This window comes from Cheilinus undulatus, linkage group 24 (assembly GCF_018320785.1).
Source record: "Cheilinus undulatus linkage group 24, ASM1832078v1, whole genome shotgun sequence".
Taxonomy (NCBI): domain Eukaryota; kingdom Metazoa; phylum Chordata; class Actinopteri; order Labriformes; family Labridae; genus Cheilinus; species Cheilinus undulatus.
The window spans coordinates 5,566,247-5,594,065 of record NC_054888.1 but is presented as its reverse complement, the minus strand read 5'-3'; the positions used below and the strand labels follow the sequence as shown (position 1 = coordinate 5,594,065).

General features: G+C 40.0%; 1 protein-coding gene across 5 annotated transcripts in view; it reads right to left on the bottom strand.

Annotated features, from left to right (window-relative positions):
* The window catches only part of LOC121506166 (dedicator of cytokinesis protein 9-like), a 107,051-nt gene that overhangs the window by 8,125 nt on the left and 71,107 nt on the right, over positions 1-27,819 (bottom strand). For 2 of the 5 annotated variants that reach the window (XM_041781801.1, XM_041781800.1), the window contains exons 17-47: positions 27,311-27,376; positions 24,741-24,833; positions 24,276-24,387; positions 24,041-24,159; positions 21,871-21,957; positions 21,691-21,780; positions 21,403-21,518; positions 20,929-20,998; positions 20,723-20,848; positions 19,136-19,207; positions 18,896-19,042; positions 18,660-18,743; positions 18,458-18,569; positions 18,197-18,375; positions 17,896-18,003; positions 16,436-16,547; positions 15,972-16,102; positions 14,710-14,824; positions 14,556-14,622; positions 11,759-11,806; positions 11,227-11,363; positions 9,376-9,491; positions 9,156-9,293; positions 8,887-9,069; positions 8,220-8,333; positions 7,169-7,384; positions 7,023-7,080; positions 4,663-4,769; positions 3,957-4,079; positions 1,729-1,842; positions 789-935 (exon numbers count right to left, since the gene is read on the bottom strand). In XM_041781801.1, the coding sequence (XP_041637735.1) occupies positions 789-935; positions 1,729-1,842; positions 3,957-4,079; positions 4,663-4,769; positions 7,023-7,080; positions 7,169-7,384; positions 8,220-8,333; positions 8,887-9,069; positions 9,156-9,293; positions 9,376-9,491; positions 11,227-11,363; positions 11,759-11,806; positions 14,556-14,622; positions 14,710-14,824; positions 15,972-16,102; positions 16,436-16,547; positions 17,896-18,003; positions 18,197-18,375; positions 18,458-18,569; positions 18,660-18,743; positions 18,896-19,042; positions 19,136-19,207; positions 20,723-20,848; positions 20,929-20,998; positions 21,403-21,518; positions 21,691-21,780; positions 21,871-21,957; positions 24,041-24,159; positions 24,276-24,387; positions 24,741-24,833; positions 27,311-27,376 (3,507 nt within the window). Of the gene's footprint in view, positions 1-788; positions 936-1,728; positions 1,843-3,956; positions 4,080-4,662; positions 4,770-7,022; positions 7,081-7,168; positions 7,385-8,219; positions 8,334-8,886; positions 9,070-9,155; positions 9,294-9,375; positions 9,492-11,226; positions 11,364-11,758; positions 11,807-14,555; positions 14,623-14,709; positions 14,825-15,971; positions 16,103-16,435; positions 16,548-17,895; positions 18,004-18,196; positions 18,376-18,457; positions 18,570-18,659; positions 18,744-18,895; positions 19,208-20,722; positions 20,849-20,928; positions 20,999-21,402; positions 21,519-21,690; positions 21,781-21,870; positions 21,958-24,040; positions 24,160-24,275; positions 24,388-24,740; positions 24,834-27,310; positions 27,377-27,819 lie in introns of all 5 variants that reach the window. The other 3 variants (XM_041781802.1, XM_041781797.1, XM_041781799.1) reach the window with 3 other exon arrangements.

Genomic DNA, 27,819 nt, shown 5'->3' with positions numbered 1-27,819 from the left:
AGACAGTGTGCATAGAACACACTACTGTGATCTGGCACCAGATTTAGATATGAAAATAAATGCTTGGACTAAAAGTAAAGACTAAAATTTGAGGACTTTTTATGGACTAAAACTAAAAAGGGTAGAAATGACTGAAACGTGACTGAAACTAAAAGACATTCAATCAAAAGACTAAAAATCTGACTAAAATGACAAACAGCTGCCAAAGTTAACACTGAAACACACCACCCCCACCGTGAAGCACGATGGTGGCAGCATCATGATGTGGGGATGCTTCTCAGCAGCCAGCCCTGAAGGCTTGTAAAGGGTTAAATGGACATGGCAAAATATTGGAAAATCCTGAAAGACAATCTTACTCAGTGTGACAGAAAACTTTTTAAATATTTCATGAAATTACTTGTAGAAATCTGTCCAAAAGCCAAATGAAATTTTTAGAATCAATGAAAGGATCAATCCTCAAAGGGGTGAATACTTTTTTATCGGCACTGTATGTACATTCTTGCCAAGACTTCCTTGAGATGGAAGCAGCTGTCTGTAAATAAATAACACAGCATTTAGGACTCTTTCAATTCATAAATGAAAAGCTGAGTGTATTTTTCAGGCCATGTTTTGCTTTTTGGAGGATATAACTCCAGGGACATCAGCCAGACTCTTCACTGCTGAAAGTGTTCGCTGCACTGTGTTGTTTTGTAACCCTAACCTCTGAACTTCTCCCAAGATCATTCTAAACCCTCACCATCTTCTATTTATAGTATCTGTGATTTTAACAGACAGGAAGTTGATCCCACCCTGCCAGAATCCTGAATGATTTTGACGTTCTCCTGGCCAAACTTGTCGGAGTAGAGCTTGAGGAGCCTCTGGGAGATCTCGGACAGAGGAGTGAACTTCGGCTCCTTGTAGATGTATTCCTTTCCATCCTCATCCTCAAAGAAGCCCTGGGGACAAGAGGGAGAACTTAGAACTTAATAAAGCACTGCATATGCTGAAATTTGAACAGTAAAGTTGAAAAACGCCTCTCACTTCATGGAAAACACAAGCAAAAATACTTAAAGGGCAAAAAAAAATCAAAGAAACTTCAGTGTAAAAGAACCAAAACAATCATGCTTCAACTAAAAGAAGATCTAATTAAGAGGGAAAGAAGGAAAAACGTCTAACATGCAACCTTCAGCTGCTCTCTAGTCAAAGACGATCTTTTAGGGTGATTTTGGGACTTTATATAACAGCTACTAAGCAGTGTCTCTAAGGAATAGTTCACTAAAGTCATGTGGGTGGATGCAGGCCAGTATAATGACTCAGGGTTAATGTGGAGGTCAGCTACATAAACAAAAGCAAGCTTCTGCTATTTTACTCTCAGGGAAAAACAGCTGAGTCAGATACAAGCTCAAACATGCCACAAAAATCTGCTATTCCTCTACTTAACCTTCGTTTTTCTACTTTAAGAATCAGCCAAAACTGAGGCGTCTAGAGCTGCACTGTGATGCTACTTTAAGCCTTTAAACAACATGATGATGCAAGCAGGTGGGGCACACCAGGCTAACAGACACAGCTAAACCACTACACACTTACCGCCGCCTTGGAGGAGGAGGAGAAAAGGAGAGAAATCTTTGTTAAAATGAGATTTCACTCTGCTGGTGGAGCTACAGGGTTCTTAGGTAAATGGGGGACTGCTGCATTGCTTTTATTAACTGTTTAGTTGCATGTTTGCTGGGCTCACTGTAAAGCTCTTACCTGTCCAAAGAAGGCCACTCTGAAGTAAGTACCCAGAAGTCTCTTGCCAGTGTGCATCACCTCCATCACCTTGGTATAGGCACGGTGCAGGGTGTCATACAGGTGTGTCAGTTTCTGCAAGATACAAAGATAAACTTTAAAGCAGGAATTCACAGGATTTGAGGCAAAAAGTCACAACCTCAATCACCAAAAACATGCAACAGGTTAAATGCACCTACACCATGTTCCATGTTTTGGGCTAGAATCATGAGGAGAGATCTGGTAGGCCCCTTAGGGTCCCTGAAGTTGTGAAAATGACCTCGGCAAAGTATGTTAAGTTTCTGACCGACATCATTCTTCCATGGTACAAAAAGAAGAACTGTGCCTTCTGTAGCAAAATTTTCTTCATGCATGACGATGCACCATCTCATGCTGCAAAGAATACCTCTGTGTCATTGGCTGCTATGGGCATAAAAGGAGAGAAACTCATGGTGTGGCCCCCATCCTCCCCTGACCTCAACCCTACTGAGAACCTTTGGAGTATCCTCAAGCTAAAGATCTATGAGGATGCATCAATGGATGCAAGAATTGTGAAGGTGATATCAAAGAAGGGCTCTTATGTTAACATGTAACTTGGCCTGTTAAGATGTTTTTGATTGAAATAGCTTTGATTTCAGTAAACATAACCTGCTGATGCTGCAAATTCAACAAATGACCATTTTCAGTTCTTTACAACCTCTAAAATGTTTTGAAACTCTGTCGTGCATAATAACGTGGAACAGTGCATTTTTTCTATTCAAAAAGTTTTCTGTTTAAAAAAAGAGTTATCATTTGCATCAACTATTTAGGAAAATCAGAGAAAAATATCATTTGAATAACAACTTGGAACACGGTGTGAACTGCACAGCAGAGCAGGTAACGCCTCTTCGTCTTCAGTTCTGTTCATGGTCTTCTTTAATGAGCTATCATGCACTCTATCAGGGGAAAAACAAACTAGGCTCACTACAGAACAATGTTTAACTTACAAACAAGGCTGCTGTTAAGCAAGTGTTGTTAAAGTGAATACAGGTGCATCTTAAACAATGAGAATATCATGTCAAAGTTTATTTTCCCCTGCAGTTAAACCTCCATTTATTCTAGATCCATCACTGCAAAGTGAAAATTTTCAAGTGTTGATGATTATGGCTTACACAAACCAATAATCCACTATCTCAAAATATCAAAATATCACATAAAAACTGAGAAATGTTCTCAAAATTTATGCTTATTTATGCACACAATAATTAGTAGGAGCTCCTTTTGCACAAATCACTGCATCTATGCAATGTGTCATGGAGGCGATCAGTCCATGGCACTGCTGGGGTGTTATGAAGCTCAGGTTGCTCCGATAGCAGCCTTCAGCTCGTCTTTTGTTGAGTCTGGTGTTTCTCATATTCCTCTTGATATTTCCCCAGAGATTCTCTATGACAGGGGTCATCAACTACATTTCTGTTTAATTCTTTTGTTTTACTTCAAAAGTGTAAATATTTTAATAGTTTTCTTTGGTGGTGAGATCAGTTCCAATTGGCCAAACAGCAAATGCCACTAGGGGGCGATTGCAATATTTTGGCTGTATTTCTGGGGCTGACATGTGGTCCAAACTGGGTTTGACGCTAAAATGCTAAATGGTGGGAGAAATGCGCAGGAAACCGGTCTACTGTTGTGGTTCTCTTGCAGGAATAAATGAAAACTCTCAAAGTACCTAAGTACCAAAGTACCTAGATTGATTTGATTATCATGCATGATATTTACTAATATTTATTAATGGATTTCAGTAAAATGGATCAAACATTAAGACAGTGTTTTATAGCCTATAGTGATTTTTTTTTAAATAACATGCCCTAAATACCATAACATAGTTTTCCTCTGCACATTTTCTAGTTTTAAAAATCTTGTAGGGGCCGGATAGGAAGCTGTGGCAGGCGTGCGATCACTGTTCTATGGGGTTCAGGTCATACCAGTTAGCTAGCCAATCAAACCCAGTAACATCATGGTCAGAAAACCAGTTTCTGGTAGTTTTGGATTCACTGTGGACAGGTGCCAAGTCCTGCTGGAAAAGGAAATTAGCTATAAAAGTCTATAACACTTCTCAGAAGCATTAAAGTCTCTAAAATCTCCTGCGAGACAGCTGAGAGCGTGACTCTGGATCCTCTTCTGGAAATGACCTTCAACACTTTTTGAACTACATCAGCCATGTGATCCTTGTTTACCTCAAAGTCTCGGCGCTGTTCGTAGATCGGGATTATGAGCCTGTAGACGTCAGCGATGAGCTCATAACGCTCCGCCTTCCACAGCCCGTCTGCACACTCCTCCAACAGCTCCATCAGTACCTCCTGAGCACACAGAAACATGTTTTTATCATATCTCACCGCCCCTTCTCCTAATGAGACACATTTTTATTTATCTAAGAGGACAAAGTGAGCATGACGTTCTCATAAATGCAGCAGACGTGGGAGGAAATGGGTCTTTTTATTGGGGAAGTCCAGCTCATAAAGAGCAGAGATTAAAACAGGCTTTCCATCACCTGCAGGTCTGTTGACCGACTCGTAAAAGCTTGAACATCTTGAGCTATCACTTTCAATTTCACTGAAGATCTCAGACCTCTTTGTCAAAAAGTCACTGCATCCCTGACCCTGAACCCTTGGCAGATTTCCTGAGAATGCCCTGACTGCCAAATCAGTGATTTTCTACATTGACAGCACGTGCACCCAGCCCTGTGCAAAGTCTGCAGTGTTTTCACTCCACAGTCATTGATATCCAGCGGCGATAAGAGGGGTACTAGACACACATTATGTGACACGTGTTAGAAACAAGGAGGTTCTGAAATCATCTTTAAAGCTTTGTCAACACAACAGGACTGGCAGACATTCAAGGATGGGGATAAGGCATGAAGACAAACACAAAATCAAGTCCTACCTCGTTAAAGTGAACGTCCTGCATGCCTACGTCCTCCATCATGGCTGCTTCCTCATCGATGTTGGGGGTTGTGACACGGAAAGATGAGCAGCCTTGCCTGAACATACCTGAAGGAACAGAGATTCAAACTGAGGAAATGAACGACTAAAAGATGAGCACTTGGGATGTCAGTCTTGCCAGGGAGGGTTCGCTTTACTTTTGTAGCTCACTTACAGGCTTCACTCCTGATTCAGTCTTTTTTTAGAACCAGATTAAACTCCACACAGGAGCTTTAATACAGTGCCTATAAAAAGGATTCATCCCCTTGGATGTTTTACCCTTTTACTGATTTTATTGATCAATCATGGCCAATATAATTTGGCTTTTTGTATTAAAAAAAACAACAACAAAAAAACCCCTCTAATGTCTACCATTACAACATGAAGACAAAAGAACACTCCAAGCAACTCAAAGAAAAGGTTATTAAAAAGTAGAGTCAGGGGATGGATATAAAAACATTTCCAAGGCCTCGAACATCCCCCAAAGCCCAGTTAAATCCATCACAAAGAAATGCAGGGGTTATAGAACGGGTAAATCTGCCTAGATCAGACCGTCCTCACAAACTGAGTGAGTGTGCAAGAAGGAGACTAGTGAGAGAGCCCACCAAGACACCTATGACTCCTCTGAAGGAGTTCCAAGCTTCAGCAGCTGAGATGGGAGAGACTCTGAATACAACAACTGTTGGCCGGGTCCTTCACTAGTCAAGGCTTTATGGGAGAGTGGCAAAGAGAAAGACACTGTTGGAGAAAACTGAAAATGACAAAAGTCATGTCGGAGAATCCATGGTCAAGTGGAAGAAAGTTCATTTGTCTGATGAGACCAAAATAGAGCTTTTTGGCCATCAGACAAGACACCTAACCAAAAAAAACCACCATCCCCACTGTGAAGCATGGTGGTGGCAGCATCATGTTGTGGGGATTCTTCTCGGCTGCCTGGAATGTTTGTAAAGGGAAAGTGTAAAATGAAATCCTGCACTTTTTGAACATTATTTTATTGACATTACTTTGTAGCAGTGTTAATTTTGTCCACTAAAGCTATGACTAAAAAAGTTTGTCGACAGCGATTTTCCATGAGAAAGACTTGACTAAGACTAGCCAAAAATAGATCTTCAATGACTAAAACTGACTAAAAGTCAGTTTACTAATTATCAGGATGACTAAAATTAGACTAAAATGTTATCTAGTTTTCGTCGGACATTCAAAATCCATCATTTTCTCCACTGTGGGTAAATCTGTCAAAATTAAATACATCTGTATCTATTCTGCCTCTCAGATGTAGAAAACAGGGACCTCAGGTTTGGCAGGATGCCTAGAGCCAACTACCATGATTTGGTACAAGACTGAGGCAAGAGAATGAAGGCTTGGACCAAAAGTTAAGACTAAAATGTGAGGACTTTTTATGGACTAAAACTAGACTAAAATTATTAAGTGTGACTAAAACTAAAAGGCTTTTAACCTAAAGACTAAGACTGAGACTAATTCAAAATAGCCGTCAAAATTAACACTGCTTTGTAGAAAACTGTTTTCACTTTGACATTAAGGAGGATTCTTTTTTAAATCAAAGCCTAATAACATTGGCCATGATTGATTTATAAAACCAAGAAAAGAATAAAACAAAGGGGGTAAATACTTTTTAGGGGCACTGTATATAAAATGACCCGCAATCCTCCAAACAGGCCTTGCCATTTCAAACACAGTCACCATGACAACAAGCACAGTTTAAAGGACTACATCCTGTAGAGTCGACGCCTTCTGACCCAGCAGTGAACTCTGAACTAATAAAACCCTATCACATTATACAATAGATCCCCTCCAAAGTCTGAACCCAGGGTCCGCTTTGATATGTGAAGACAGGGATCTTATCTGGAGAACGTAGCGTTGGAGTGTTTTTAACATGCTGACCCTTGAACGAGTGCTCAGGTGGAAGACAAAGGTGTGTGTAGGTGTGTGAAGAGCAAAGTGTGCTTACTTTGTTTTTACAGCAGTAAACAGAGGAAGGAATTGTTCCAATCGTCTTTCACCTGAGAACCATTTGATTATTTTCTGCTTTAGAACTTCATATTGAGCACCCTCATTCTTTATAAGATATTTTTAGGTTATTTAGCATCTTTATTACTTTTTTATTGCATAAGAAGCGCATAAAACCAATTTTATTGTATTTACTGGGCATTTATTCCACAATGATCTTCTTTTATGCTAACCTTCACTAGTTCCTCTGTATATGGCCTCTATAAATAATAACAATAAAAATGTCAGAGTGGTGTTCAAAGTCAGCGGGTACTTGCTGTAAAATGAAGCCACTACTTTTACCACAATCCTCACCTTTCCTCCACAAATATTCCGCCACCAAGGCAGCAACATGCACGTAACACATGGCCGCCTGCAGAAACACATAGAAATACAGGTTAGAACAGTGAAATGCTCCTTAAATGGCACGTTTTTTCCCAAGTGGGGACGACTTAATGTACCTCTGAAAGATCTCCGTTCTTGTTGTGGATTCGAGCCATGCTGTCCAGCCAGGTTTTGCGGAGCTCGGGCGTGCTGGTGTAGGATTTGGCCAAGCTGTACTGGAGGTCCACCAACATTTCTGGGTCGTTCTCGTGCTCCTTCATCTGCTCTGTGGCCATCAGCACCGTCCTGATGCGCTTTGTCAGGTCTTTTACATCTGATGGGAACGCTGTATGCTAATGGGAACAATGGTGAAATAGTCCTTTAAGTTCTGTTTCAGCGTTTAAGAAGATAAAGAGTCACAGGTAAAAATAAAAATCAATAGTTGGAAGGATTTCTATTGGTTTAGATTCTATCGTTTATGTATAATTGGTAAAAACGTTGCACTGCAGGGCTAGTTTGAAGTGTATGGCGTCAAACTAACCAAAGAACATGTGATTCTCCTGACTGCAGCTAGATGGGGTCAAAATGTGCTCAGGAATCAACAAAAACACCCAAAACTGTACTTAAACTAATCATTAGGCAATCAATACCATGCCCAGGCATATTCAACCCCCAAAGTCCAGTTTGTTCTGATAGTGTGAGTGTACTGCACCGTGCTTAAGCAAGACACAATTCCCTTGGCCCAGAGATGGACCCTGGCATGGTAAAGTTGCTCATGCACAATCAAGGACATGGAGTATAACTGTGGTCAATTAACCATTTTGCATGCTTGAGAAATCTGGGAGTGTTTGAGGGTCAAAACTGACCAAAATTACTTAAAGTCTGCAAAGCTGCAGTCATGCTCTTTGCATTGGTCTCCATTGTGCTGATTCTGCTTCTACCCTTCTTCTTGTAATCAAAGTCATGCATCTACTCTACCACAGTGTGATGATGCATGCACGAGAGGTAACCATAACAAGGCTCTGATGTAACTGAAGCACTGTGAGTGAAGGCCAGTGGAAAGCTACGGAGGTGGGGCAACCGTGTTTGGGCATGGTACAGAGAAAATGGCCTAGTCTGCAGAGCAACAGAAAAAACAAGCATGGATGCCAGTTTTGTTTACATTGTGGTGCAAAATCACACTCTAACCTTGATAGTTTTGTCACTGTTGGCACAGTTGTTAATGATGGAGAGGGACTGCTGGAAACGAGTACCCCCAATGCCGATGACATCAGCAATCAGCTGACTGACAGCAATAACCACCTGTGTGCACAGAAAAGAGGAACAAGCAAAGTTAATACAAGCATACGTAAAGACAACAAAAAAGTTCTGTTTGTGCAAATACAGTGCTTTTAAAAAGTATTCACCCCCTTGGATTCATTTTACCCTCTTCCTTTATAAGCCTTCCAGGGCTGAGAAGTATCCCCACAGCATGATGCTGCCACCACCATGCTTCACAGTGGGGATGGTGGGTTTATGATGACCAAAAGGCTCCATTTGTTCAGTGCCTTTGATTTTTTTGTCTTCATCCCCTGACTTAGACTATTCAACAACCTATTATTCAACCATTACTATGTATGGACTATTCAACCACTCTTGGAGTGTTCTGTTGTCTTCATGGTGTAATGGTAGCCAGGATAACCGATTAACCAGTGACTGAACCTTCCAGACACAGTCGTCTGTATAATACAATGACTTGAGACACATTCACTGCACTCAGGCAAAGCCAAATCATATTGACCATGATTGATTAATAAAATCAATAAAAGCATCCAAGGGGGTGAACATGTTTTATAGGACATGTGAAAATATTTACCTGCAGGTGTGTTCGTACGAAAGACCTCCGTCCCGTGTAGTCAAAGTTGCTTTTCATGAGGAAGTAAAGAAGATGAGCGGCGTCGCTGCGGATCGAGCTCAGCTTGGAGTTACAGCACTTGAGAATTTCATAACAAAGAGAGGCACACATGTCGGCCCGGCCGTCGAAGAAGGTGCAGGGGAACTGAAGCAGAAAACCCAAGTTAAGATGTAACACTCAAGTCAAGCATGAAATACACAAATCAGTAGAACAAAATTCTCTCTTGTCACCTTGTAGATGAAGGTCCTGAGTGAGGTGAAGACCTGTTTGAGTGCTGTTTCAGACTGAGGGATCTGCAGGAAGCACAGATGCACCTGGAAAACTTTCTTCATCAGCGGGTTGTGACCCAAATCTGAATTCAGCTGCGCCTGAAGACACAAAATATAAGAACAAACTGACCAATCTCATGTGATAAGGTTGCAGAAATCCTTTAGAAAGGCAGTGATGTACCTTGAATCCCATGATGAAGATGCTGAGTGTGTCCAGCACAGTGAGGCAGACCTCTGTAGACACGTTGGCCTCCAGAAGACACTGGCTGCTCACGTCTGCCTCCGTGTGAGAGTACACTACACAGAACACACCAGGACACTGTTAGAGGTGGCACTTTACTGGAATTAACGTGATTTCTTGATGTTGAGTGATACCAATCTGGTTCCTAATGAAAGACACAAGCTCTCACATTGTTTTTGCAATGTTTACTTCCTGCCACTAGAGGGCGGTGTAAGACATAAAAACACTGGCACATCAGAACTTTAAATACCAACCTAATCCATCTATTGCAGTGGTTCTCAATTTGGGGGTCACCACACACTTTTTTAAGGCATCGCTAGATGCTAAAAAACTAAGAATATTTCTTAAATGATTTTTTCCCATCCTATTATTTTTATTTGCCACTTTTGCACAATTTGGATCCATTTTTGCCTCTTCTTTCTGACCCAGTTTTGCAACTTCACACCAATGTTACCAAATTTGACCCCATTTTCTCTGCCTCTTTCCATCTATTCTTGCCAATGTTGACCCATTATTGACACAATTAACCCCATTTTGACCACTTTTTATGCCCATTTTTGCCAGTTTAACCCATTTCTGCCCATTTTCTGCCTAATCTGCATCAGTCAACCCATTTTTGCAATTTGTAACCATTCTCCCCACTTTTAACCTACTTCTGCCACTTTTTATCCCCTTCTAATTTTTTGTGCCCATTTTTGCTACTTTAAACATTTTTTTGCCATTTTTTGCCCCTTTCATGTGTTTTTTACCAATTCTAACCCATTTCTGCTGCTTTTAAACTCCCATTTCACCACCTTTTTCCACATTTTGTTGCCAATTTCAACATGTTTGCCACTCTAAACCCATTTTTTTTCCTATTTTAAACCCATTCCACCTCTTCCTATTTTTTCTTGCCTCTTTCCAGCTACTCTTGTCTCTGTTGCCCCATTATTAACAAGATTAACCCCATTTTAACCACTTTTTAAGCCCATTTTAAACACATTTCACTACTAGTTATGCCCATCTTTGCCAGTTTAACCCATTTCTGCCCATTCCTGCCTAATCCTTTGCCTCAGTTTACCCATTTTGCAACCAGTTTCCCCACTTTTAAATCAAATTTCACCAAATTTTCCACACATTTTTGCCACTTTTAACCTATTTCTGCCACTTTTTTATCCCCTGTAAACACTTTTTGTGCCCATTTTTGCCAGTTTACCCCTTTTCTAACATTGTTTGCCTTCTGTTGCCACTTTTATGTGATTTTTGCTAATTCCAACCCATTTCTGCTACTTTTAACTCCATTTCACCACCTTTTCACCAATGTTTTTCACAATTTTTAACCCATTTTAATTCATTTTTTGAGAAAAGGAATTAACATTGTTAACGTGGCTATATACTTCAGCACAAATGACTAAAAAATGATCATTGTTGCTTTGATAAGAGGGGTTATTAATCAGATTAAATATAAGCATGGTTATCGCAGCTTAACTTTTCAGTGGACCATGTTTCTGCTGACTCCATGTTCCCCCAATTTGACTGGATCCCAAAAAAGCTCTCCCATTTATCCCCCCCTTGTGGGTAGCCTTGTCTGCTCATGACTATTCTTGAATATTCATGGCTGTGGTCAGCTAACTTCAGGTACAGTGGGGGTCCCCGGTCTGTGGTACTTTTATTTGGGGGTTGGAGGCTGGAAAGGTTGAGAACTACGGATCTATTCGACACTCTGAGTAGGTTTTAAAGGGGTCCTGTAAAGGACCACTACCACAAATGTAGTTACATGAATGAAAGTCAGGACAGGCGATGAAGTCTTACTGTTGTTGAAGGTGTGAGCGTTCTCGAGAGTCCCCAGCTGCTGCAGGCGTGCGTGCAGCATCCCTGCCCTGTTACGAGACACAGGCAAGGTAAGAGACTTCCTGTCGGCAGCTACAGGCCCCGCCCCCTCCTGGCTCCTGATGGAAGGAGAGAAATGCAATTAAAAAATAAGAAAGGATGCAAAAAGACAAACTGATATGCAGTTAAAGAGGCATTAAAGGAGCATTTTTACAGATTTAATAAGCAAAGAAACAGCAGTGAAAGTCTTTATACATGAGCTTTAATTGACATGCATTACATGAAGCAAAGTTAGCCGTTTCTTACCCATGCAGGAGGGGCCAGGGGCCGCAATATTAACCATTAAAGAGCTTGTCAGCATGAGAGAACAAAGTAAAGGCAAGGAGAGGAGTTAAAGATTCAGCAAGGATAAGTCTGCATGGCTGAGTCATTTTAAAGCAGAGAAACTGCACGTCATTATGAAGCATCAGCTCATTTAGTTAAAGAAGATACGAGGCATAAAAGACTCCTTTACCTGACGATGAATCTCTTCCCCATGTATTTAAACTGATGAAGGCAGACTCTGCAGGACAAAACCAGAGATGCTTGGTCAGAGAGTGCATGCTTCCATTTCTGCTGTTAACCTTTTAAATCTGAGCCTTTCTTGCTTTTTCTAATCACAGGAAATAAATAATTTAACTATTTACACTAGAACTATGGGAGCTTAAAACGATGGTGTCACTCGAGGGGGTAGAGGGAGTATGAATAATGTGCACACATTGGTGCAATAAATTTAACCCACTTATTCCAGATTCGGTATTATTTTTGTTGTGGATCCTCAAGAAATAAGTCAATTTCTCAGTTTTATATATTTCTAAAATTATTCCATACCAGCTTTCCAATGAGGGTGCAGCTGTTATTAACCTTTATTGTTTTCCCTGTATCTCTCTTGGTATGGTATCGCCTAATAATAATATTTTTTCCCAGCAGTATTCCACTGAAAACAACAAATTTCTTCACAGGCTTTTACTGAGAGCTCCACTTCTTTCTCCCACTTCTCTTTAATGTGTAAGGTGTTTTTGCATTAAGGAGGGTGGAATATAATTTAGAAATATATTTGTTAGGCAGAAAGTAGAGTTTCAGATTTTGTAGATGTGACATGATCGATTATTATAAAGTTATTATGCTTTCTATCAGGCTGATCTGTGAATATGCATTTAGATGAAATCAACAGACTGTTTGGGACAGCTTTCTGAAGTTATACCTACACAAATGCTTAAAAAAAGTCACAGAAGAGTGGTTTGTTTCAGCACAGTAAAAGATTATGGACAGTGCTTTAAATTTAAATGGTGGTTAGCACTGTTTTAATTGGATTTAAGATTTAAAAACACAAAGAGATAAAAATAAGGAATATTTTATCAGGACCAAAGCATGAAGCACTGTTTGTGCTGGTACTTATTATCTTTTTAAAAGCTTTAATAAGTGTAGCTATTTCAGTCTGCCCTTTTTTTATGTCAGATGGAAAGATCAATACCACTCTGTGCATTAACAAAAGAGCTAGAGCGGGCTCAGTTAGCTTAGTGCTACAGAAAAGCACTGCTACAGCAAAGCTTCTTATTTCTGTTTTAGTGTGGATAAAAAAGAAAGATACCGCTTGGCAGACTACACTATAAAACAGAACAAGTTGAAACTGATTTTAACTCATTTTAAGCCAAGATAAACCTCATTTACGCTGGGTTAAAGGGGACATATTATGCAAAAAATCACTTTTTCAGGCTTTTCTAACAAAAACATGTGCCCCTGGCATGTCCACAATCCCCTCAAGTACCAGAAATTCATTGCCTCCCCTCCCTCTCTTTCTCCACCTGTGCTAAAATAAGCTGTTCTCAGATTTCCCTCCTCGTGATGTCATGTGGGGAGTTAGCCCCGCCCCCAGGTTTGGTTGGCCCTCCCCACTTGGAGGAATATTCCGCCCTTCTCTCCTGATCCCCCAGCTGAGAGGAGGATCAGGAGAGCCACATCCATTAGGCCACATTCATTTCCTGAGGGGTGGAGTCAGGGGTGGAGTCAGGCAGCTCATTAACATTTAAAGCCACAGACACAGAAACAGCTCGTTCTGAGCAGGGCTGAAACCGAGGGGTTTTTAGACATGCAAAAATCCAATACTGGAGTGTTTTTTTCAGCCACAAACTTCACAGGCATGTTTTGGAGACCTCTGAGACCAATATAAACTTTTCTTAAAGGGCAAAAGATGTCTACTTTAACTTGACTTTTATAAGTTGAGCTGCACTGTGGAAACTTGCCTGTACTTAAAAGTCTCCTTCCATCATGATCAGTATAACATCACTTATATATTGTGGTTTCTCTCCACAGGCGGGACTTCTCTAACTGAGTCAGTAACTTCACTCATGGTGCAAATGTGTCTTATGCCTAGATAGATTCTGGGAAAACTCTGCAGAATAGGGGATGATTGTCAAATAATTTTTGTGCAATCACAAAAAAACACTTAGTATGGTCGAGTACTGTTTACTTCAGGGGTGTCAAACTCAAGGCCCGGGGGCCATATCCGGCCAGTGGTGCAGTTATACCCAGCCCACCAATTAAGACTAAAAGTTATGGTTTAGACTTTTTATTTTATATTTTAATCTTTACATCCCATAACTTTTACTTTTATCGCATATTTTTACCTTTTGAATCATAATTTGAAATTTCAGACCCTATTTGACCTTTTAAAGTCATGATTTTGACTTTTATCTAATTTTTTCACCTTTAAAACTCATAATTTTTTATTTTATTTCATATTTTGACACTTTGAACTCATGACTTTGATGTTTATCTCAGTTTTGCTGACCATTTCAACTCCTGACTTTCACCTTTATCTCATATTTTTACTTTTAAAACTCATGATTTTTTATTTTAATTCATATTTTGACTTTTTAAACTCATGAATTTGAAATTCTATCTCATTTTTTGACTGTTAAAAATCATGGTTTCAGTATTCTATTTTATATTTTGCCTTTTATAAACTTTTTTTTTTTTACTTTAAATGTCATGTTTTTACCTCTAAAATTTATAAGTTTGACTTTTTATCTCAGATTTTGAGTTTTTATCTTAACATGTTGACCCTTTAATCTCAAAATCATTTAGGTTGACACTCAATGGTTAAATATTGACCCTGTTAGGCCCTCAGGTTAGACCCAAACTCAGAATCCAGTCCGAATTGTAAAGCACCTTGAATTGCTCTATATCTGAAAGTTTCTCTATGCATTTGTAATTTGAGTGTGGTGGATTAAAGAGAAGGTTATTAAACAGGCTGCTGCTTCTGTACTCACTCTATCAATGTGAAGAAGTCCATTAGGTCTGAGGGAGTGGCTTTGTTCCAGTATGCAAACAGAGCCTCTGAGGTGATGAAACAGAGAGAAAACAGTAAGAAGAATGTCTTCATATAAACGTGTTAAAATCAAGCACAATGACAGGCCGCCTCACCCTCTGACATGCTCTTGAGGATGTGCAGAAAGCACATGAGCAGGTTTTTGATCTCATCACGGTCGAGTTTGTCGCAGCGCAGCACGGAGCTGCCCAGAGCCGAAGCACACTGGTTCTTAAGTGATGGACAGAGAACAAATGGGGGGGTTAGAGTTGCAAGATGCAGAATTGCATAACTTCAAAGGGATAAAGACTCAAACAACCCCCAAACTTCAGAGCTGAGAAATGTCAAGTATTTCCCTTCAGGGCGGAAAAGTAAACGAGAGCAGGAGAAAGAAGAAGAAATAGCCGCGTTCGCTGCAGCAGCTCTGCACTTTGAGATAGCAACATCAATGCAGGTCTGGAGAAAGACATTCAGAGCTGCATTACAGCATCTGAGGAAACACGTGAGAGAAAGGCTGTGAGGTCAGCTCGACTTCTGCAAACACTCCCTAAAGTGGGACACGCAGAGAAGAATGTTGGGAGGAACTTTTTAGAGGATTTTGTACAGATATCTGCAAACCACAGACTGTATTTTGGTCTTAAAAAGAATTTTGTTGTAAGAAATCTGCTGGACTCTGTACAAATCCCCCCAAAGGTCTCTGCTGTAGCTCACACAGGTCAAACTGAATACTTGTATGGGTGTGTTTTCCTCCTCCTTCCCCTCCACCCTCGCTCCTGCAGCCTGTTTGTCACTGTCACTCTCACTGTCCAAAGGCAGAGGCACCGACAGGAGGGAGAAGTCCATGGTGACACGTTTGGTGGCACGGTTCACAGGTGGGTCCTTGGGGTCCAGGGGGAGAGGGATCACGTTGACTGAGTGCCTCCTGAAGAAGCGCTCCCTCGGGTGCGGTTGGGAGGCTACAGAGCTGGGAGTAGGGGTGTGTGTGGTCTGGAGGAGGGGTGGGAGGGGAGTGTGGATGTCCAAGATAATTTACAGTTAAGATAAAATGTAGAGGGGTTTAACCTATCACCTTTAACCCTTGTCTGGTGTTCACACCGCCTCATTTCGTCATAAAATTAATCACACATATAATTTCCATGTGCTTCACTTGAAGAAATATTAATGCATATAATGAATATGATGAAAATTTGGGCTGTGATTTCCCAGTATGGAGTTGGTGGTGAGTCTTGTGGCTGTGAATTTTTGGTGCTTCCTTTGGTTAGAGAGGCTTAGATGGAAGAAATTTCTTCATTTATATGTCCATTTTTCATGCTATGCTGTGATTCATCGATGTTGCAGTTTATAAAGTACACAGTTTAACATCCAAGTAGTCATCTACCTTCTCTAGGGAGTTGGTCTTATCACTGCTCTTGTCCAGCAGGCTGTTTCCAGAGTCGGTGGAGACCAGGGAGCCTCTAGAGTCTGCGTGGTGAACTGAGCTGACGTTGGGGGTGGAGCTGTGAGGTGAGGCTGCATGAACAGTGCATAAAAAAACTCAGTTTGATGCATTTAGACGACTAGATATCTCAACAGCATGCAGCTTAGCATGCAGAAGAGGATATGAATTAGCTGCCATGATGAAAATTGCAAAAATTAACCATATCAGTGATGGTGCATCATGGAAAATGAGGCAATGCAAATTAAAAGGATGCAAACTTTATGAGCCAGTTTGAGGTTTCAGCTTTTAAAAGTTCCCCAGAAAGTACTAACACAGAGAACATCATCCTCATTAAAAGCTAAATTCCAGCCCTACTAGCTCTAACTTTGCACTTATGATTCTAAGATAGTGTAGGGAGTATTTACCCGTTCCAGAGATGACCCCAAACACGTCTTTGTGGAGGGCATTTTCTATGCAGCTGCCAGGTTTCTGAGGAGTCACCATGGAGTTCGGCACCAGAGAGTCATCCCTGGCATTCTGGGAGAGAATAATAGTGTAAGAAAGCACCGATGTTTATTAAATATTCAAGAAAGGGACAAATTAAGGCTTTGACTGTGTAAATCCAGCGGTTCCCAACCATGGGGTCTGGACCTCCTTTGGGGTCATGAGACACTGAGAAGGGGTCTCCAGATGCCCTTAAAAAACTAAGAATGTTTTTTAAAATTACACTGTTGCCACTTTACACCAATTTTGTCAAATTTTAATGCCTTTTCAATATTCTCCCACCAATTTTAACAAATTTTTGCCATTTAACAATTATTTTTGTCCGTTTTAAACTCTTTCCACCACTTTTTTTCTACCTGTTTTTGCCACTTCTAAACCAATTCTTGCCACTTAAGTTTAAAGTTGCCTCTGCTGATGAATTATTGCCACTATTAACCACTATTTACCACTTTTTATAGCAGTTTTTTCCATTTTAACTCCATTTCACCATTTGATATGCCCATTTTTTGCTAGTTTAAACAGTTTCTGCCAATATCTGCCTATTTTTTCTTTCTCAGTTAACCCTTTTGGCCAGATTTTTAACTATTTTTCATCCCATTTCACCAAATTTCCACCCATTTTTGCCACTTTAAACCATTTTTGCCATCTGTTTTGCCATTTTTGTCTAATTTTTGCCACTTCTAACCTATTTCGGCTACTTTTAAAATCCAATTTCACCATCTTTTCTGCCATTTTTGGCCACTGATAACCCCTTGTAGCCATTTTTAAACCAATCTTAATTCTTTTGTTTTTTTTTTAACAAAAGGGATTTACATTTTTAAATAGGCTATTTACTACACAAATGATGAAAAACAAAATTTTTTCTTTTATAAGAATTGGTATTTTTTTCAGGTAAATATAAAATATGTATATTACAGCTTAACTTTACATTGGACTATGGTTTTGTTGACCCCCAAGGCCCCAGACAGCTCTCCCATTTATCCCCCTTTATGGGCAGCCTTGTCTTTACATGACTACTACTTGCAGGGTAATGTGCAATACAACATATACTTCATGTTTCTGTGCAATAATTTCGGTAATGTGCAACAAAATGTGTTCACACCAACCTGCTAATGGGACTGGGGATAGAAGTTAGCCATCGGGCTATAATCCCATGTATTTACATGTAAATGTCCATTAATGCATATTTTCCCATTAAAAAATAAATAAATAAATAAATCTCAAAATCTCAAAATACTCCAAATTATGTTCAACCACCCTCAGGTACAGTGGGGGTCTCCGGTCTCTTTGGGGGGGTTGTGGGCTGAAAAGGTTGAGAACCACTGGTGTAATCAAGCAGGTCTTGCAGGGATAAAGAGCAACCACTAGGTGTCAGGCTTACACTGTGATTGCTGAGTAAGGCTGACTCCTTGATGTCGAGTCTGTAGACATTTTCCTGGAGCAGGCCGAACAGAGGGAGGTAGAGGGTTGCGAGTCGGGCTTGCTGACTCTGGAAATACACAGTAGGTAATCATGAGTCATACAAACAGAAACTGTGAAAATAATCAGGAGGAAATTCAAAGAAATTAAGCATTAAGCAGGCACAGTCATATCACAACAGTAACTCTGATTTATCTTTTAATTAAAGAAAGAGAAAATTACACAAGGGGTTTTTAAAAGCGTTCCAGAGCTTTGAGACTCACTTTAGCAGCATAGCGCTCGTCAAAAGTGTGTTTGATCATCAGCCCCTTCAGCACCTGGATGGCGATCTGACGGATCTCCCGGTACTCCTGGAGAGCCCCGCCCACCTCCCTCATCAGCAGCCCCACCAGGAAGTGGTTTCGACAGAAGTCGTCAGTGAGGGAATAGTCCAGCTGAAGATCTGTAGGAAGCATCAATCAACAGAGATGAGAACAAGCAGAACAAAGACTCGGATGAAGGAGATGTTTAGCGCGCTTCTTTACCTTGGAATCTTTGAATGCGGCCTTTTCCGAAGGGCATGGGCAGATTCAGAGGGACGAAGTGCTCGTGGTTGCAAACAACCTTCAGGAATTCAAACTTGAACTCAAACAAAGTCTGAAGAAATGCAAGAGAAAGAACTTTCAGATCATGTCTAATAAACTGGATTTAAAACAGTTATTTTAGAAGAACCAGGAGTCTTTGGACCTTTGGGTCTCCAGGCATGAAACAGTTAATATAGTTGTTGATCTGCTTGAATACGAAGCCTCTGTCCATGAAGGTGAAGCAGCGCTGATGATGAAAACAAGCACAGTAGTTGTTTAAGAGGATTTCTATCAGCAGAGAAAGTAACTTTCATGTTATTGACCCTAAAAGGCACATTTTCAAACTCATCTACATATTAAAAGACATTCAGCATCGCAGGTGCTTGGAGGAGTGCCGACCTTTACAAAAACTGCCAGGCTGTGGTTGGCATTGCGGGCTGCGTCCAGGTTGTCCTTGTACTTCTGGGTGATGTGTGGCATCAGCATATTCACCAGAGTCTCCACTGCGTGGTAGAATGATGCAGAAAAGCGCTGGTTTCTGGAGAGCTTGATAAGAGAGATGAAGAGAAAAGAGTGAGATGACTCAGACCTGAGGGAAAGAGGCTTAAGATAATAAAATAAGTATAGAACTAGACCTACCTTGACCTTCCCGCTCTCTATGAGGTAATGAGCCATGGATTTGACCAGTGCTTCGAAGAAGTACCATGAGTGCTGTGACATAAAGCAAAGTCAACGCAAAGAAGACTACCCTAGACTAGTTAACTACATGATTAAACTTCTAAATTAACCAGTAGCCAGGATATTTAACAGAAAAACAGCATTTGAAAATGCTGCCTCGGTTCTATACTAGTATAACCTTTAACCCTGGAAGTATTTCTAAATCTTATTATATAACCTGAGTTGAGTTTATAAATGACTTCTTGATATGTTTTTGTATACTAAACCAGGGTAAAAAAAAGTAAAATTATAATGAACATTATGGAAAATATGCATTAATCCAAAACTAAGGATGGAGCCAGGTGATAAACAGTCTGCTAGGAAGCTACAGGAGAGAAACCTAGCTTAAGCTAGCCACCAATTTGTGGAACTGATTTTGCCTATTTCAATCTAAAATCAAAATGTATAAAATACTTACATTTATGGTAAATTAGACAATATATTTTTGACTTTTTGTAATCACCAAGTCAAACCTTGGGAAGAAACAAATAGCAGCATTTACAATTGCTAGCTTAAGTTCTGTTTTCTTGTTGTTGTTGGTTTTTTTTTTTTGTTAAAAACATCTCTAAATGTAAAAAATTGTGTATTTGGAGAGAACAGTGTTGGTTGTCACATGGGTTGGTTGTCACACTGATTAAATCTCACCACCAGAAGCAGTGTCTCCTAAAACTTAGGATGGAATTTTCCACCTGCATAGTCTTCTCTGGGGTAGGACAGCTAAACTTGTATTTTTCACGACAAATCATTAATTGTTTTAGCTCCTCTGTATTTTTCTTCTAGGCTTTTACACAATATTACAAAAAAATGTTACCTTTAATAAGTGTGAAGGGAAAGCTAAAGTTAGATTGTTGTTAGCTAGCTAACTCATTTGATGGTTGTTAGCTTTAATGCTAGCAAGAGATTACAGTTGGGTTGGCGGTCACATTCTCTTCAGGGTTGGTTGTCACATTCTCTTTAGGGTTCATATTCTCATCAGGGATGGCTGTCACATTCTCTTCAGCGATGGCTGTCACATTCTCTTCAGGGTTGGCTGTCACATTCTCTTCAGGGTTGGCTGTCACATTCTCTTTAGGGTTGGCTGTCACATTCTCTTCAGCGATGGCTGTCACATTCTCTTTAGGGTTGGCTGTCACATTCTCTTCAGGGTTGGCTGTCACATTCTCAGCAGGGATGGCTGTCACATTCTCTTCAGGGTTGGCTGTCACATTCTTTTTAGGTTTGACTGTCATGTTCTCTTCAGCGTTGGTTGTCACATGTGATAGTGAAAGTGTGTAGCCTAGTTGAGTAGGTTATTGTCAGGCCTATTTGTTTCTTTCTTTATGTTGCTGTAGTGCTATATGTCAACTTGTTAATGCTAGTTATATTTAAATTTAGTTCTGCCTACTTGCCTTCATTTTAAGATTTTTTCCCATTAAAATAAAACTGTGAGCAAACTCAAACCTTTTTACTCAGCCTCAGACGCTTTCACTTGCTGCTCCCTAAGGCCAAATAATTACAGACTTAGCTTACCTTTAGCAGCTTGTTGCTTGTCAGGAAGTCCGTGGACGGCTTAAGAATTGCAGTCATGGCTTTAGCCAGCTCCTCGTGAACTGTTTTAACATTGGTGGATGAATACGGCTCTGGCTTAAACACAAACTGTGTAAAGGAAAGAAAAAAAAAGTTAGTCCACACATTTACTATGTTATAAACATGTTTTCTTCATTTTCTCACTGCACCTTGACATATGATCTCAAGTAATGTTCGAGCCCTTCTTCATGGCACTGTGCGACCACGTGAACCATCACCCTGTCGAGAAATAGATAATGCATGAGAAAACTGCATACAGGAAGACAGAAATGAGGCCTGCTAGCAGGAGCTACCTACAGTCAGGAATTAGTTTAATTAATTCAAAGGTGCTAACTCCTCATTTACACACTTCCTGCAGAACTTCAAAGTGCAACACACTCAGCCGTGATATAAAATATATACATGGAGTGTGAAGACCGTATGTGTGACTCTAATGAGAAGGATTCAGGCTATTATAGAGAAACAAGGGAATGTGCTGCAGAGTGAGCACCAGATAAAAGCACCGCTGTTACAATTTTCTATGGAAGACTTTGCTAAAAGAGAAAAATACAGCTGCAGGGCAATGCTTTCTACTGCTGTAAACAGGTATTTCCCAGTGTGCTTGTGTTTGTGTGCTCACTTGCCTCGTCACGTTCACCGCCACATCCTCGTGTGTAGCTCTGGTGAGGACGCAGAAGAGCTGGTTGAGGATTGTGGGCAGAAAATTGACCATTACATGACCCTCCATTGCATGCAGACTCTGGGAAGGAAAAGGGAGGAAGTAGAAAAGAAAACAAATACTGAAGGAATGTAAACTGTGGCTTGTCATTTGCTTTGAATGCCGGTTTGCAGGGTGGTATTTGATGGGGCATGAACAGAAGGGTGTGTTACCTTTGCCCTGGGGCGTTCGATATAAATAGAGATTACGCTACCTTTAGGTATTTAACCAGCTCCCCTTCTGAAGCTTGTTCTGACATCTCCATGCTCTGACAATGATGAAAGAAGTTGTGCAAGTGCTGATCCTGAAGGGAAGCAAACAGCATTTTTATATGCTCAGTGAGATTACTTTTAATAAGTGAAATGATGAGCTAGAAATTGTTTTGTGTAAATACCTGAGTGTAAACTGTAGAAACAAGATGAGTGGAGACTTTGAACAAAGGTTTTCCTCCATCCACCCATTTGATTTCTGCGCCAGAGTGCTGCAATGACACACAGGTAATAATTACTGAACTGATACCCTACGGAAACTAGGGATGTGAAAGTTAAGTCCACTAAAAAGTTAAATGCCGTCTCCCTAGCTAGTTGGTACCAGAATAGAACAATTAAAATGTTTTATTTGCTAACAGACAACATCAGTCAAAGGCTGTTACACAGTCAGCTGCCACTGCCCTCTCTTATCACTCTACTTCCTAGATGTTAACAAGCAGGGGTGCATCTTGGGATTTTGGGCCCACAGAAAGAAAGTTAGCAGGGCCCCCTTAACCAGCCAGCCAAGCAAAAAATGTTGCGTTATTTTCCGATTAACAAAACAATTTGATTGACTCTTTAACCGTATTTTCCCATGAGCAATGTTTTCACTGTGGTAGATTAAATTTACTTGTATTATTTCCTTATCACAAGTAATGTGTTAATTAGCCTCACCTTGCTTCATATGCCTGCTTTCTTCTTCTCCATTGGTCTCTTTAATTTTCTGTCCCTGCTTTGTCCTTCTTCATCATCCTCATCTTGCCTCCTTTCCCTTCTTTCTTCTCCTCTATTAACTTTATCTTTCTTCCCGTCCCTGCTTTCATCTCCTCCATCATCCTCTTACTCTATGTCCCTGCTTTCTTCTACTCCATCACCCTCATATGGCTTCCTGTTCCATCTTTCTTCTCCATTATCCTCATCTTGCTTCCTGTTCCTGTTTTCATCTCCTCCATCAATTTTTCATACTTCCTGTCCCTGCTATCTTCTCCTCCATCACCCTCATCTTGCTCTCTGTCCCTGCTTTCTTCTCCCCTATCACCCTCATCTTGCTTCCTGTCCCTGCTTTCTTCTCCTCTATTAACTCTATATTTCTCTCGGTCCCTGCTTTCTTCTTCTCCATCACCCTCATTTGGCTCCCTGTCCCAGCTTTCTTCTCCCCTATCACCCTCATCTTGCTTCCTGTCCCTGCTTTCTTCTCCCCTATCACCCTCATCTTGCTCTCTGTCCCTGCTTTCTTCTCCCCTATCACCCTCATCTTGCTCTCTGTCCCTGCTTTCTTCTCCCCTATCACCCTCATCTTGCTTCCTGTCCCTGCTTTCTTCTCCTCCATTAACTCTATATTTCTCTCTGTCCCAGCTTTCTTCTCTGTCAATCTCATCTTGCTTCCTGTCCCTGTTTTTTCTCCTCCATCATCCTTTTCCTACTCTCTGTCCCTGCTTTCTTCTTCTCCTCCATCATCCTTGTTTACTCTCCACCTTTGATACAATGATGACACTAATTACTGAGAGAATACTCATTGCCCACCCCCCACCCCCTCCTCCTGTAAAGTCTGACTAGCATGACAAATGTGACTTCCTAAGACACACATCAACGGGGAATATCCCTAATTAAACCTGCACAGTTTCCAACAGATGAGAGCCCATTTAGAATCCCATAACATGGACAACCTGATACAGTCAACAAATCAGTGCTAGTTTTCCTTATAGTAACAAGGCAAGCTGTTTCGCCATATGCCTGCAATATGCTGCTAAATAAACAGAACACAACACCGTCTAAATGAAGCCCTGTTTGCTCATTTTGGAAAACTTCTGCTTAATCATGCAGTTTGATTTTAAATCAGAGTTAGGCCCCACAGCTTATCTGTTGAGCCACTTTGGTATACATACTGCAGCTTTAATTAAATGTGCACTAAGCCCATTAGACCTACAGCACAAACCAGCACCAGGGGGTCTGAACAGTGGAATGCCACTGATAATTCTAATGCATGAGATTGAATCCTGATCAGATTTCACAGATGTTTGATGTGGAAGCTTTAACGAGGTCCCAATCCTATCATAACTAATCAGATGATCATCCGTTAACCATTAAATGCATCTGATCTGAGATGGAAATGGGAGAGATCCCATCATGGAAATTGGAAAGCTGTTAAGGGGGAATACTTGATCATACAAAACAGATTAGTCAGAATCAATTACACCCTTTACTTCAACAGAACACTGAAGAAAATGAGGATTCCTAGAGTGAGTACGCAGCTCTGTTATATTTGTTCCTGTATGCATAATACTCCTACTAATAATCCTCTTTTTTTTTTTTTACCTTGTTGACACCATCCTGTGAGCTCAGGTACCCGGCAGGCAGATTTGATGCGACAGACAGCTGCTGTTCGTTCATGATGACTCTGCCGTCCCTGAGCAGAGGCAGCCAGGCTGAACCCACTGTGGTAGAGCAGGTGTTAGTAAAATACAGATCATACCAGGGCCGCAGCATGAACTGATGCAGATGCAATGATGCAAATGCTTGGCTTATCACATGGTTAAAGACTGCAGCCTACCTGGAGTCTCCACCAGATCTTTCTTCTTGCTGTTGCTGTCACAGCTAATGTGATAGAAGGTGAACAGAAGGTGATGCTTTTCATGCAGCTGAGTTGGCAGCTCTATCTTTATCTGAAGGGGAGAGGAGCACAGAAAAGTGGGGTTGGTTCTCTCATACAGAGGGAGCTTTGTTCATGTGAATAAAGCCAGTGGAGTATTTCCAGTGAGAATTCACAGGGCTGAAATGTTCTCTAAAAAACATGAATAGAGGCAGGAGGTGTAACGTCGCCTTAAAATACACTGCATAAGTCATTAATCTCACCTCTATTTATAGCCTTTACAAACGTCAGCTTTATTTGCTCTCCAGGCCTCAGGCCTCATGACTGAAAACTTTAAATTTTCACTTTACTATAATAGATAAGCATATAAAAATCATTCATTATTAAAATGCAGCTATAGAGGGGTAAATAACGGCATGAAAATACCTCATCATAGAACTCAGGGTTCTGCTGGTGGTGTAAGACGGCTGCATACGCCTGCTTAGTGAACAGAGGACCTCCTGGACGGCCGTAGATGCACTGAGGAGAAAATCAAGCATGAAAGAGAAGAATTCATGTTTTTATTGTATAAAATGATTGATGAGGATTAGTTATAAGGGGCCAGTCAAGTCAAGACTACTCATGATCTACGAGTCCAAAATAAACTTCAAAACTGAGATAAACTAGTCCAGACTTAAGATTTCATTCAGGTCTATGAAGCCCCAAATCAAAGACCAGAGAGGTCTAAGTTCAGCCCCAAATTTAGACCAAAAAGGCTCGAGTCACTATCCCACCTAATGACATTTTATTCTCTATCTATGAAAATAATATCTTTACTTTATTTTTGCCCCTGCTTCATCAGTAAAATATCATCAGGGTACAAGAACTGAATGCAAAGGTTTTTTTCAGGTGGCATTTTGTCCATTTCTGAATTACAGCATCCACCACACTTCCAGAACAGGGAAAATTGTTGAGATTTTCTCTACCTTCACTTGGAATGAAATTCAGAAAGACCTGAAACTCAGGTCAAAAGGAAACTGCAAGACTTAATAATCAGTTCTGATTTTTTTGACTGAACAAAATTCAACAACACCAAGGCCGACCATAAAGAAAGAGCTTTCTGAGGCCCCGCCAAACTGGGGGCCCATGGAGGTCAGCGAAATCATGGTCCATTGTAAAGTTAATCTGTGATATCCATATTTTATTTTTGGCCAATAACATCTCTTATCAAAGCAACAAAAAAATCAATACTATTTATTTACGCTGAAGTACAATACCGCTTTTATTGAAGAAATGCAAACCCTTTGTTTTTTTTATTGTAGTTTTAACAATGTGAACTAAATAATAAGGAATGTAATGTTGGACTTCATAGATAAACCATGGTGCACAAATGTCAGGGTGCCAGAAAATAAAGTCGAAAAAACCTGAGAGAACTTTAACAGAAAATATTTAACAAATTGTGAAAAAAAAGTGAAAGAGGGAAGGGTGGGTTAAAGGTGGCAAAAAGTTAAATAAAAATGGCCAAAAAGTTGCAAAAATTGGTGGGAAAGTGGGAAAAATGAATACAAAGGTGCTCAAAAAAGTGGCAGATCGTCAAAAAAGCAATAAAAATGAGTTAAAGTAGCAAAGTGGCAAAAATGATCAAAAAAAGCATCAATAATGGGTTAAAAGAAAAAAGGAAGTGACGAATGGGTTAAAAGTGACAGAAATGGATTGAACTAGGAAAAATGAGTTGCAAAAACATGGGGAGAGTGAAAAAATGGTGAAAAGAAGCAGAAAGTAGTTATAACAGGCAAAATGAACTAAAAATAGCAAATGAAGGGCAAAAATAAATGGAAAGTGGCCAAATAAGTTGCAAAAATTGTCTAAAAACAAAACAAAACAAAAAAAACAGTCAAAATTGGTGAAAAGTTGCAAAGAAGTGGAAAAAGGGTTATAATCAACAAAAAGAATATTTAAATAATTTTGAAAAAAGGCCAAAAAGACACAAAAATGAATCAAAAGTGGCAAAAATAGTTAAAAACTGTAGAAATGGGTTAAAGTAGCATAAAGTGGCAGAAACAGTCTACAAAAGTGGCAAAAGTTGGTTAAAGGAGGTAAAGAAGTGACAGAAATGGGTTAAAAGTGGAAAAAAATTGGCAAAAATGAACTGAAATTGGCAAAATAGTTGGCAAAAATTATCAAAAAGCTGAAAAGAGGGGTTAAAGTAGCAAAAGCGGTTAAAAATTGCCAAAAAGTGTCAAAAGAAGTGGCAAAAAAATGAAAAATGGCAAAAAGGGGTTAAAATTGACAAATAGAACATTTTAATAATTTTGAAAAGAGGCTAAAAGCAAAGCAAAAATGAGTCAAAAGTGGCTAAAAATGGCAAAAATTGTTGAAAACTGTATAAAAAACTGAAAACTGAAAACTGTATAAATAAAGTGGCAAAAAATTATTTAAAAAAATGGGTTAGAAGAGGTAAAGAAGTGACAGTAATGGGTTGAAAGTGGCAAATATGAATGAAAGAGCGGCCAAATAAGTAGTAAGTAGGGTTAAAGTAGCAAGAAAAGTGGCAAAAAATGTGTGAACAGTGGCAAAAAGGGGTTAAAATTGGCAAAAAGTATATCGGAATAATTGTGAAACAGGCAATAAGTCACAAAATGGGTTAACAAATAAAGTAACAAAGTGGCGGAAAAGGGTTGCAAAGAAATTGTGATTAGAGGCAAAAATTGATGAAAAGTGGCAAAAAAAGGTAAAAAGCTAAAAAAAGGGGTTAGTAGTGGCAAAATTTGAGAAAAAAAGTGGTGAAAAGGAGTTAAAATGTAGCACCAAAACTAATTAAAACATCAGAACCCAATGATAGTTTGACACTGTTAGCCAGGATGCTAGTTATCCTACACTTCTGCACTGATTTCATCATTATCATTCTCTAATTCTGTGGGCAGGCCTGTCTCTAGTGTTAACTCTGATCCTGAGTAGGCGGTGTGTAAACAACTGAAAAACAAAACCATCTGCAGCATTTCTCTGTTTTTAAGTACCTTTAGCGGCTGGGTGTCATCCTCATCTGAATCCTTGAATTCAATAGAAACGGCGATATTCCTCGCCTGAAGAGAGAAGACAAAGTTATAAAACAGGCATTTTATAAAAACAAGCAGAGCCGATCTGAGCATCGGTTATAGATATCCATTACTGTCAATAAAAGGACAAAAAAGCAAAGAATTGCTTCTCTCACTTAAAAGAAAAGAGGGCAGAGAGACAGATAGGCTGAGAGATGCAGTTTGGTTTCCTATATGGAGCTGACCCAGAGAGAAGAGAAGTATTAATGTATTAATCAGAAGCTGCTGCTCTGTGTGAGGATAATTCTATCCAGCTCTGATGTTTGGCTGCTTGAGCCTGAGGCTGCTGCCAGTCGTCTTTTAGACCCAGCAGGAACACAGAGTGATGACGACAGGAGAACAGTAGCCAACAAAGCATCAGTGGCCATGACTGGATCTCATTACATAAAGGATAAAAATACTAATAGCACAGCACATTGATGCTGTTTGTA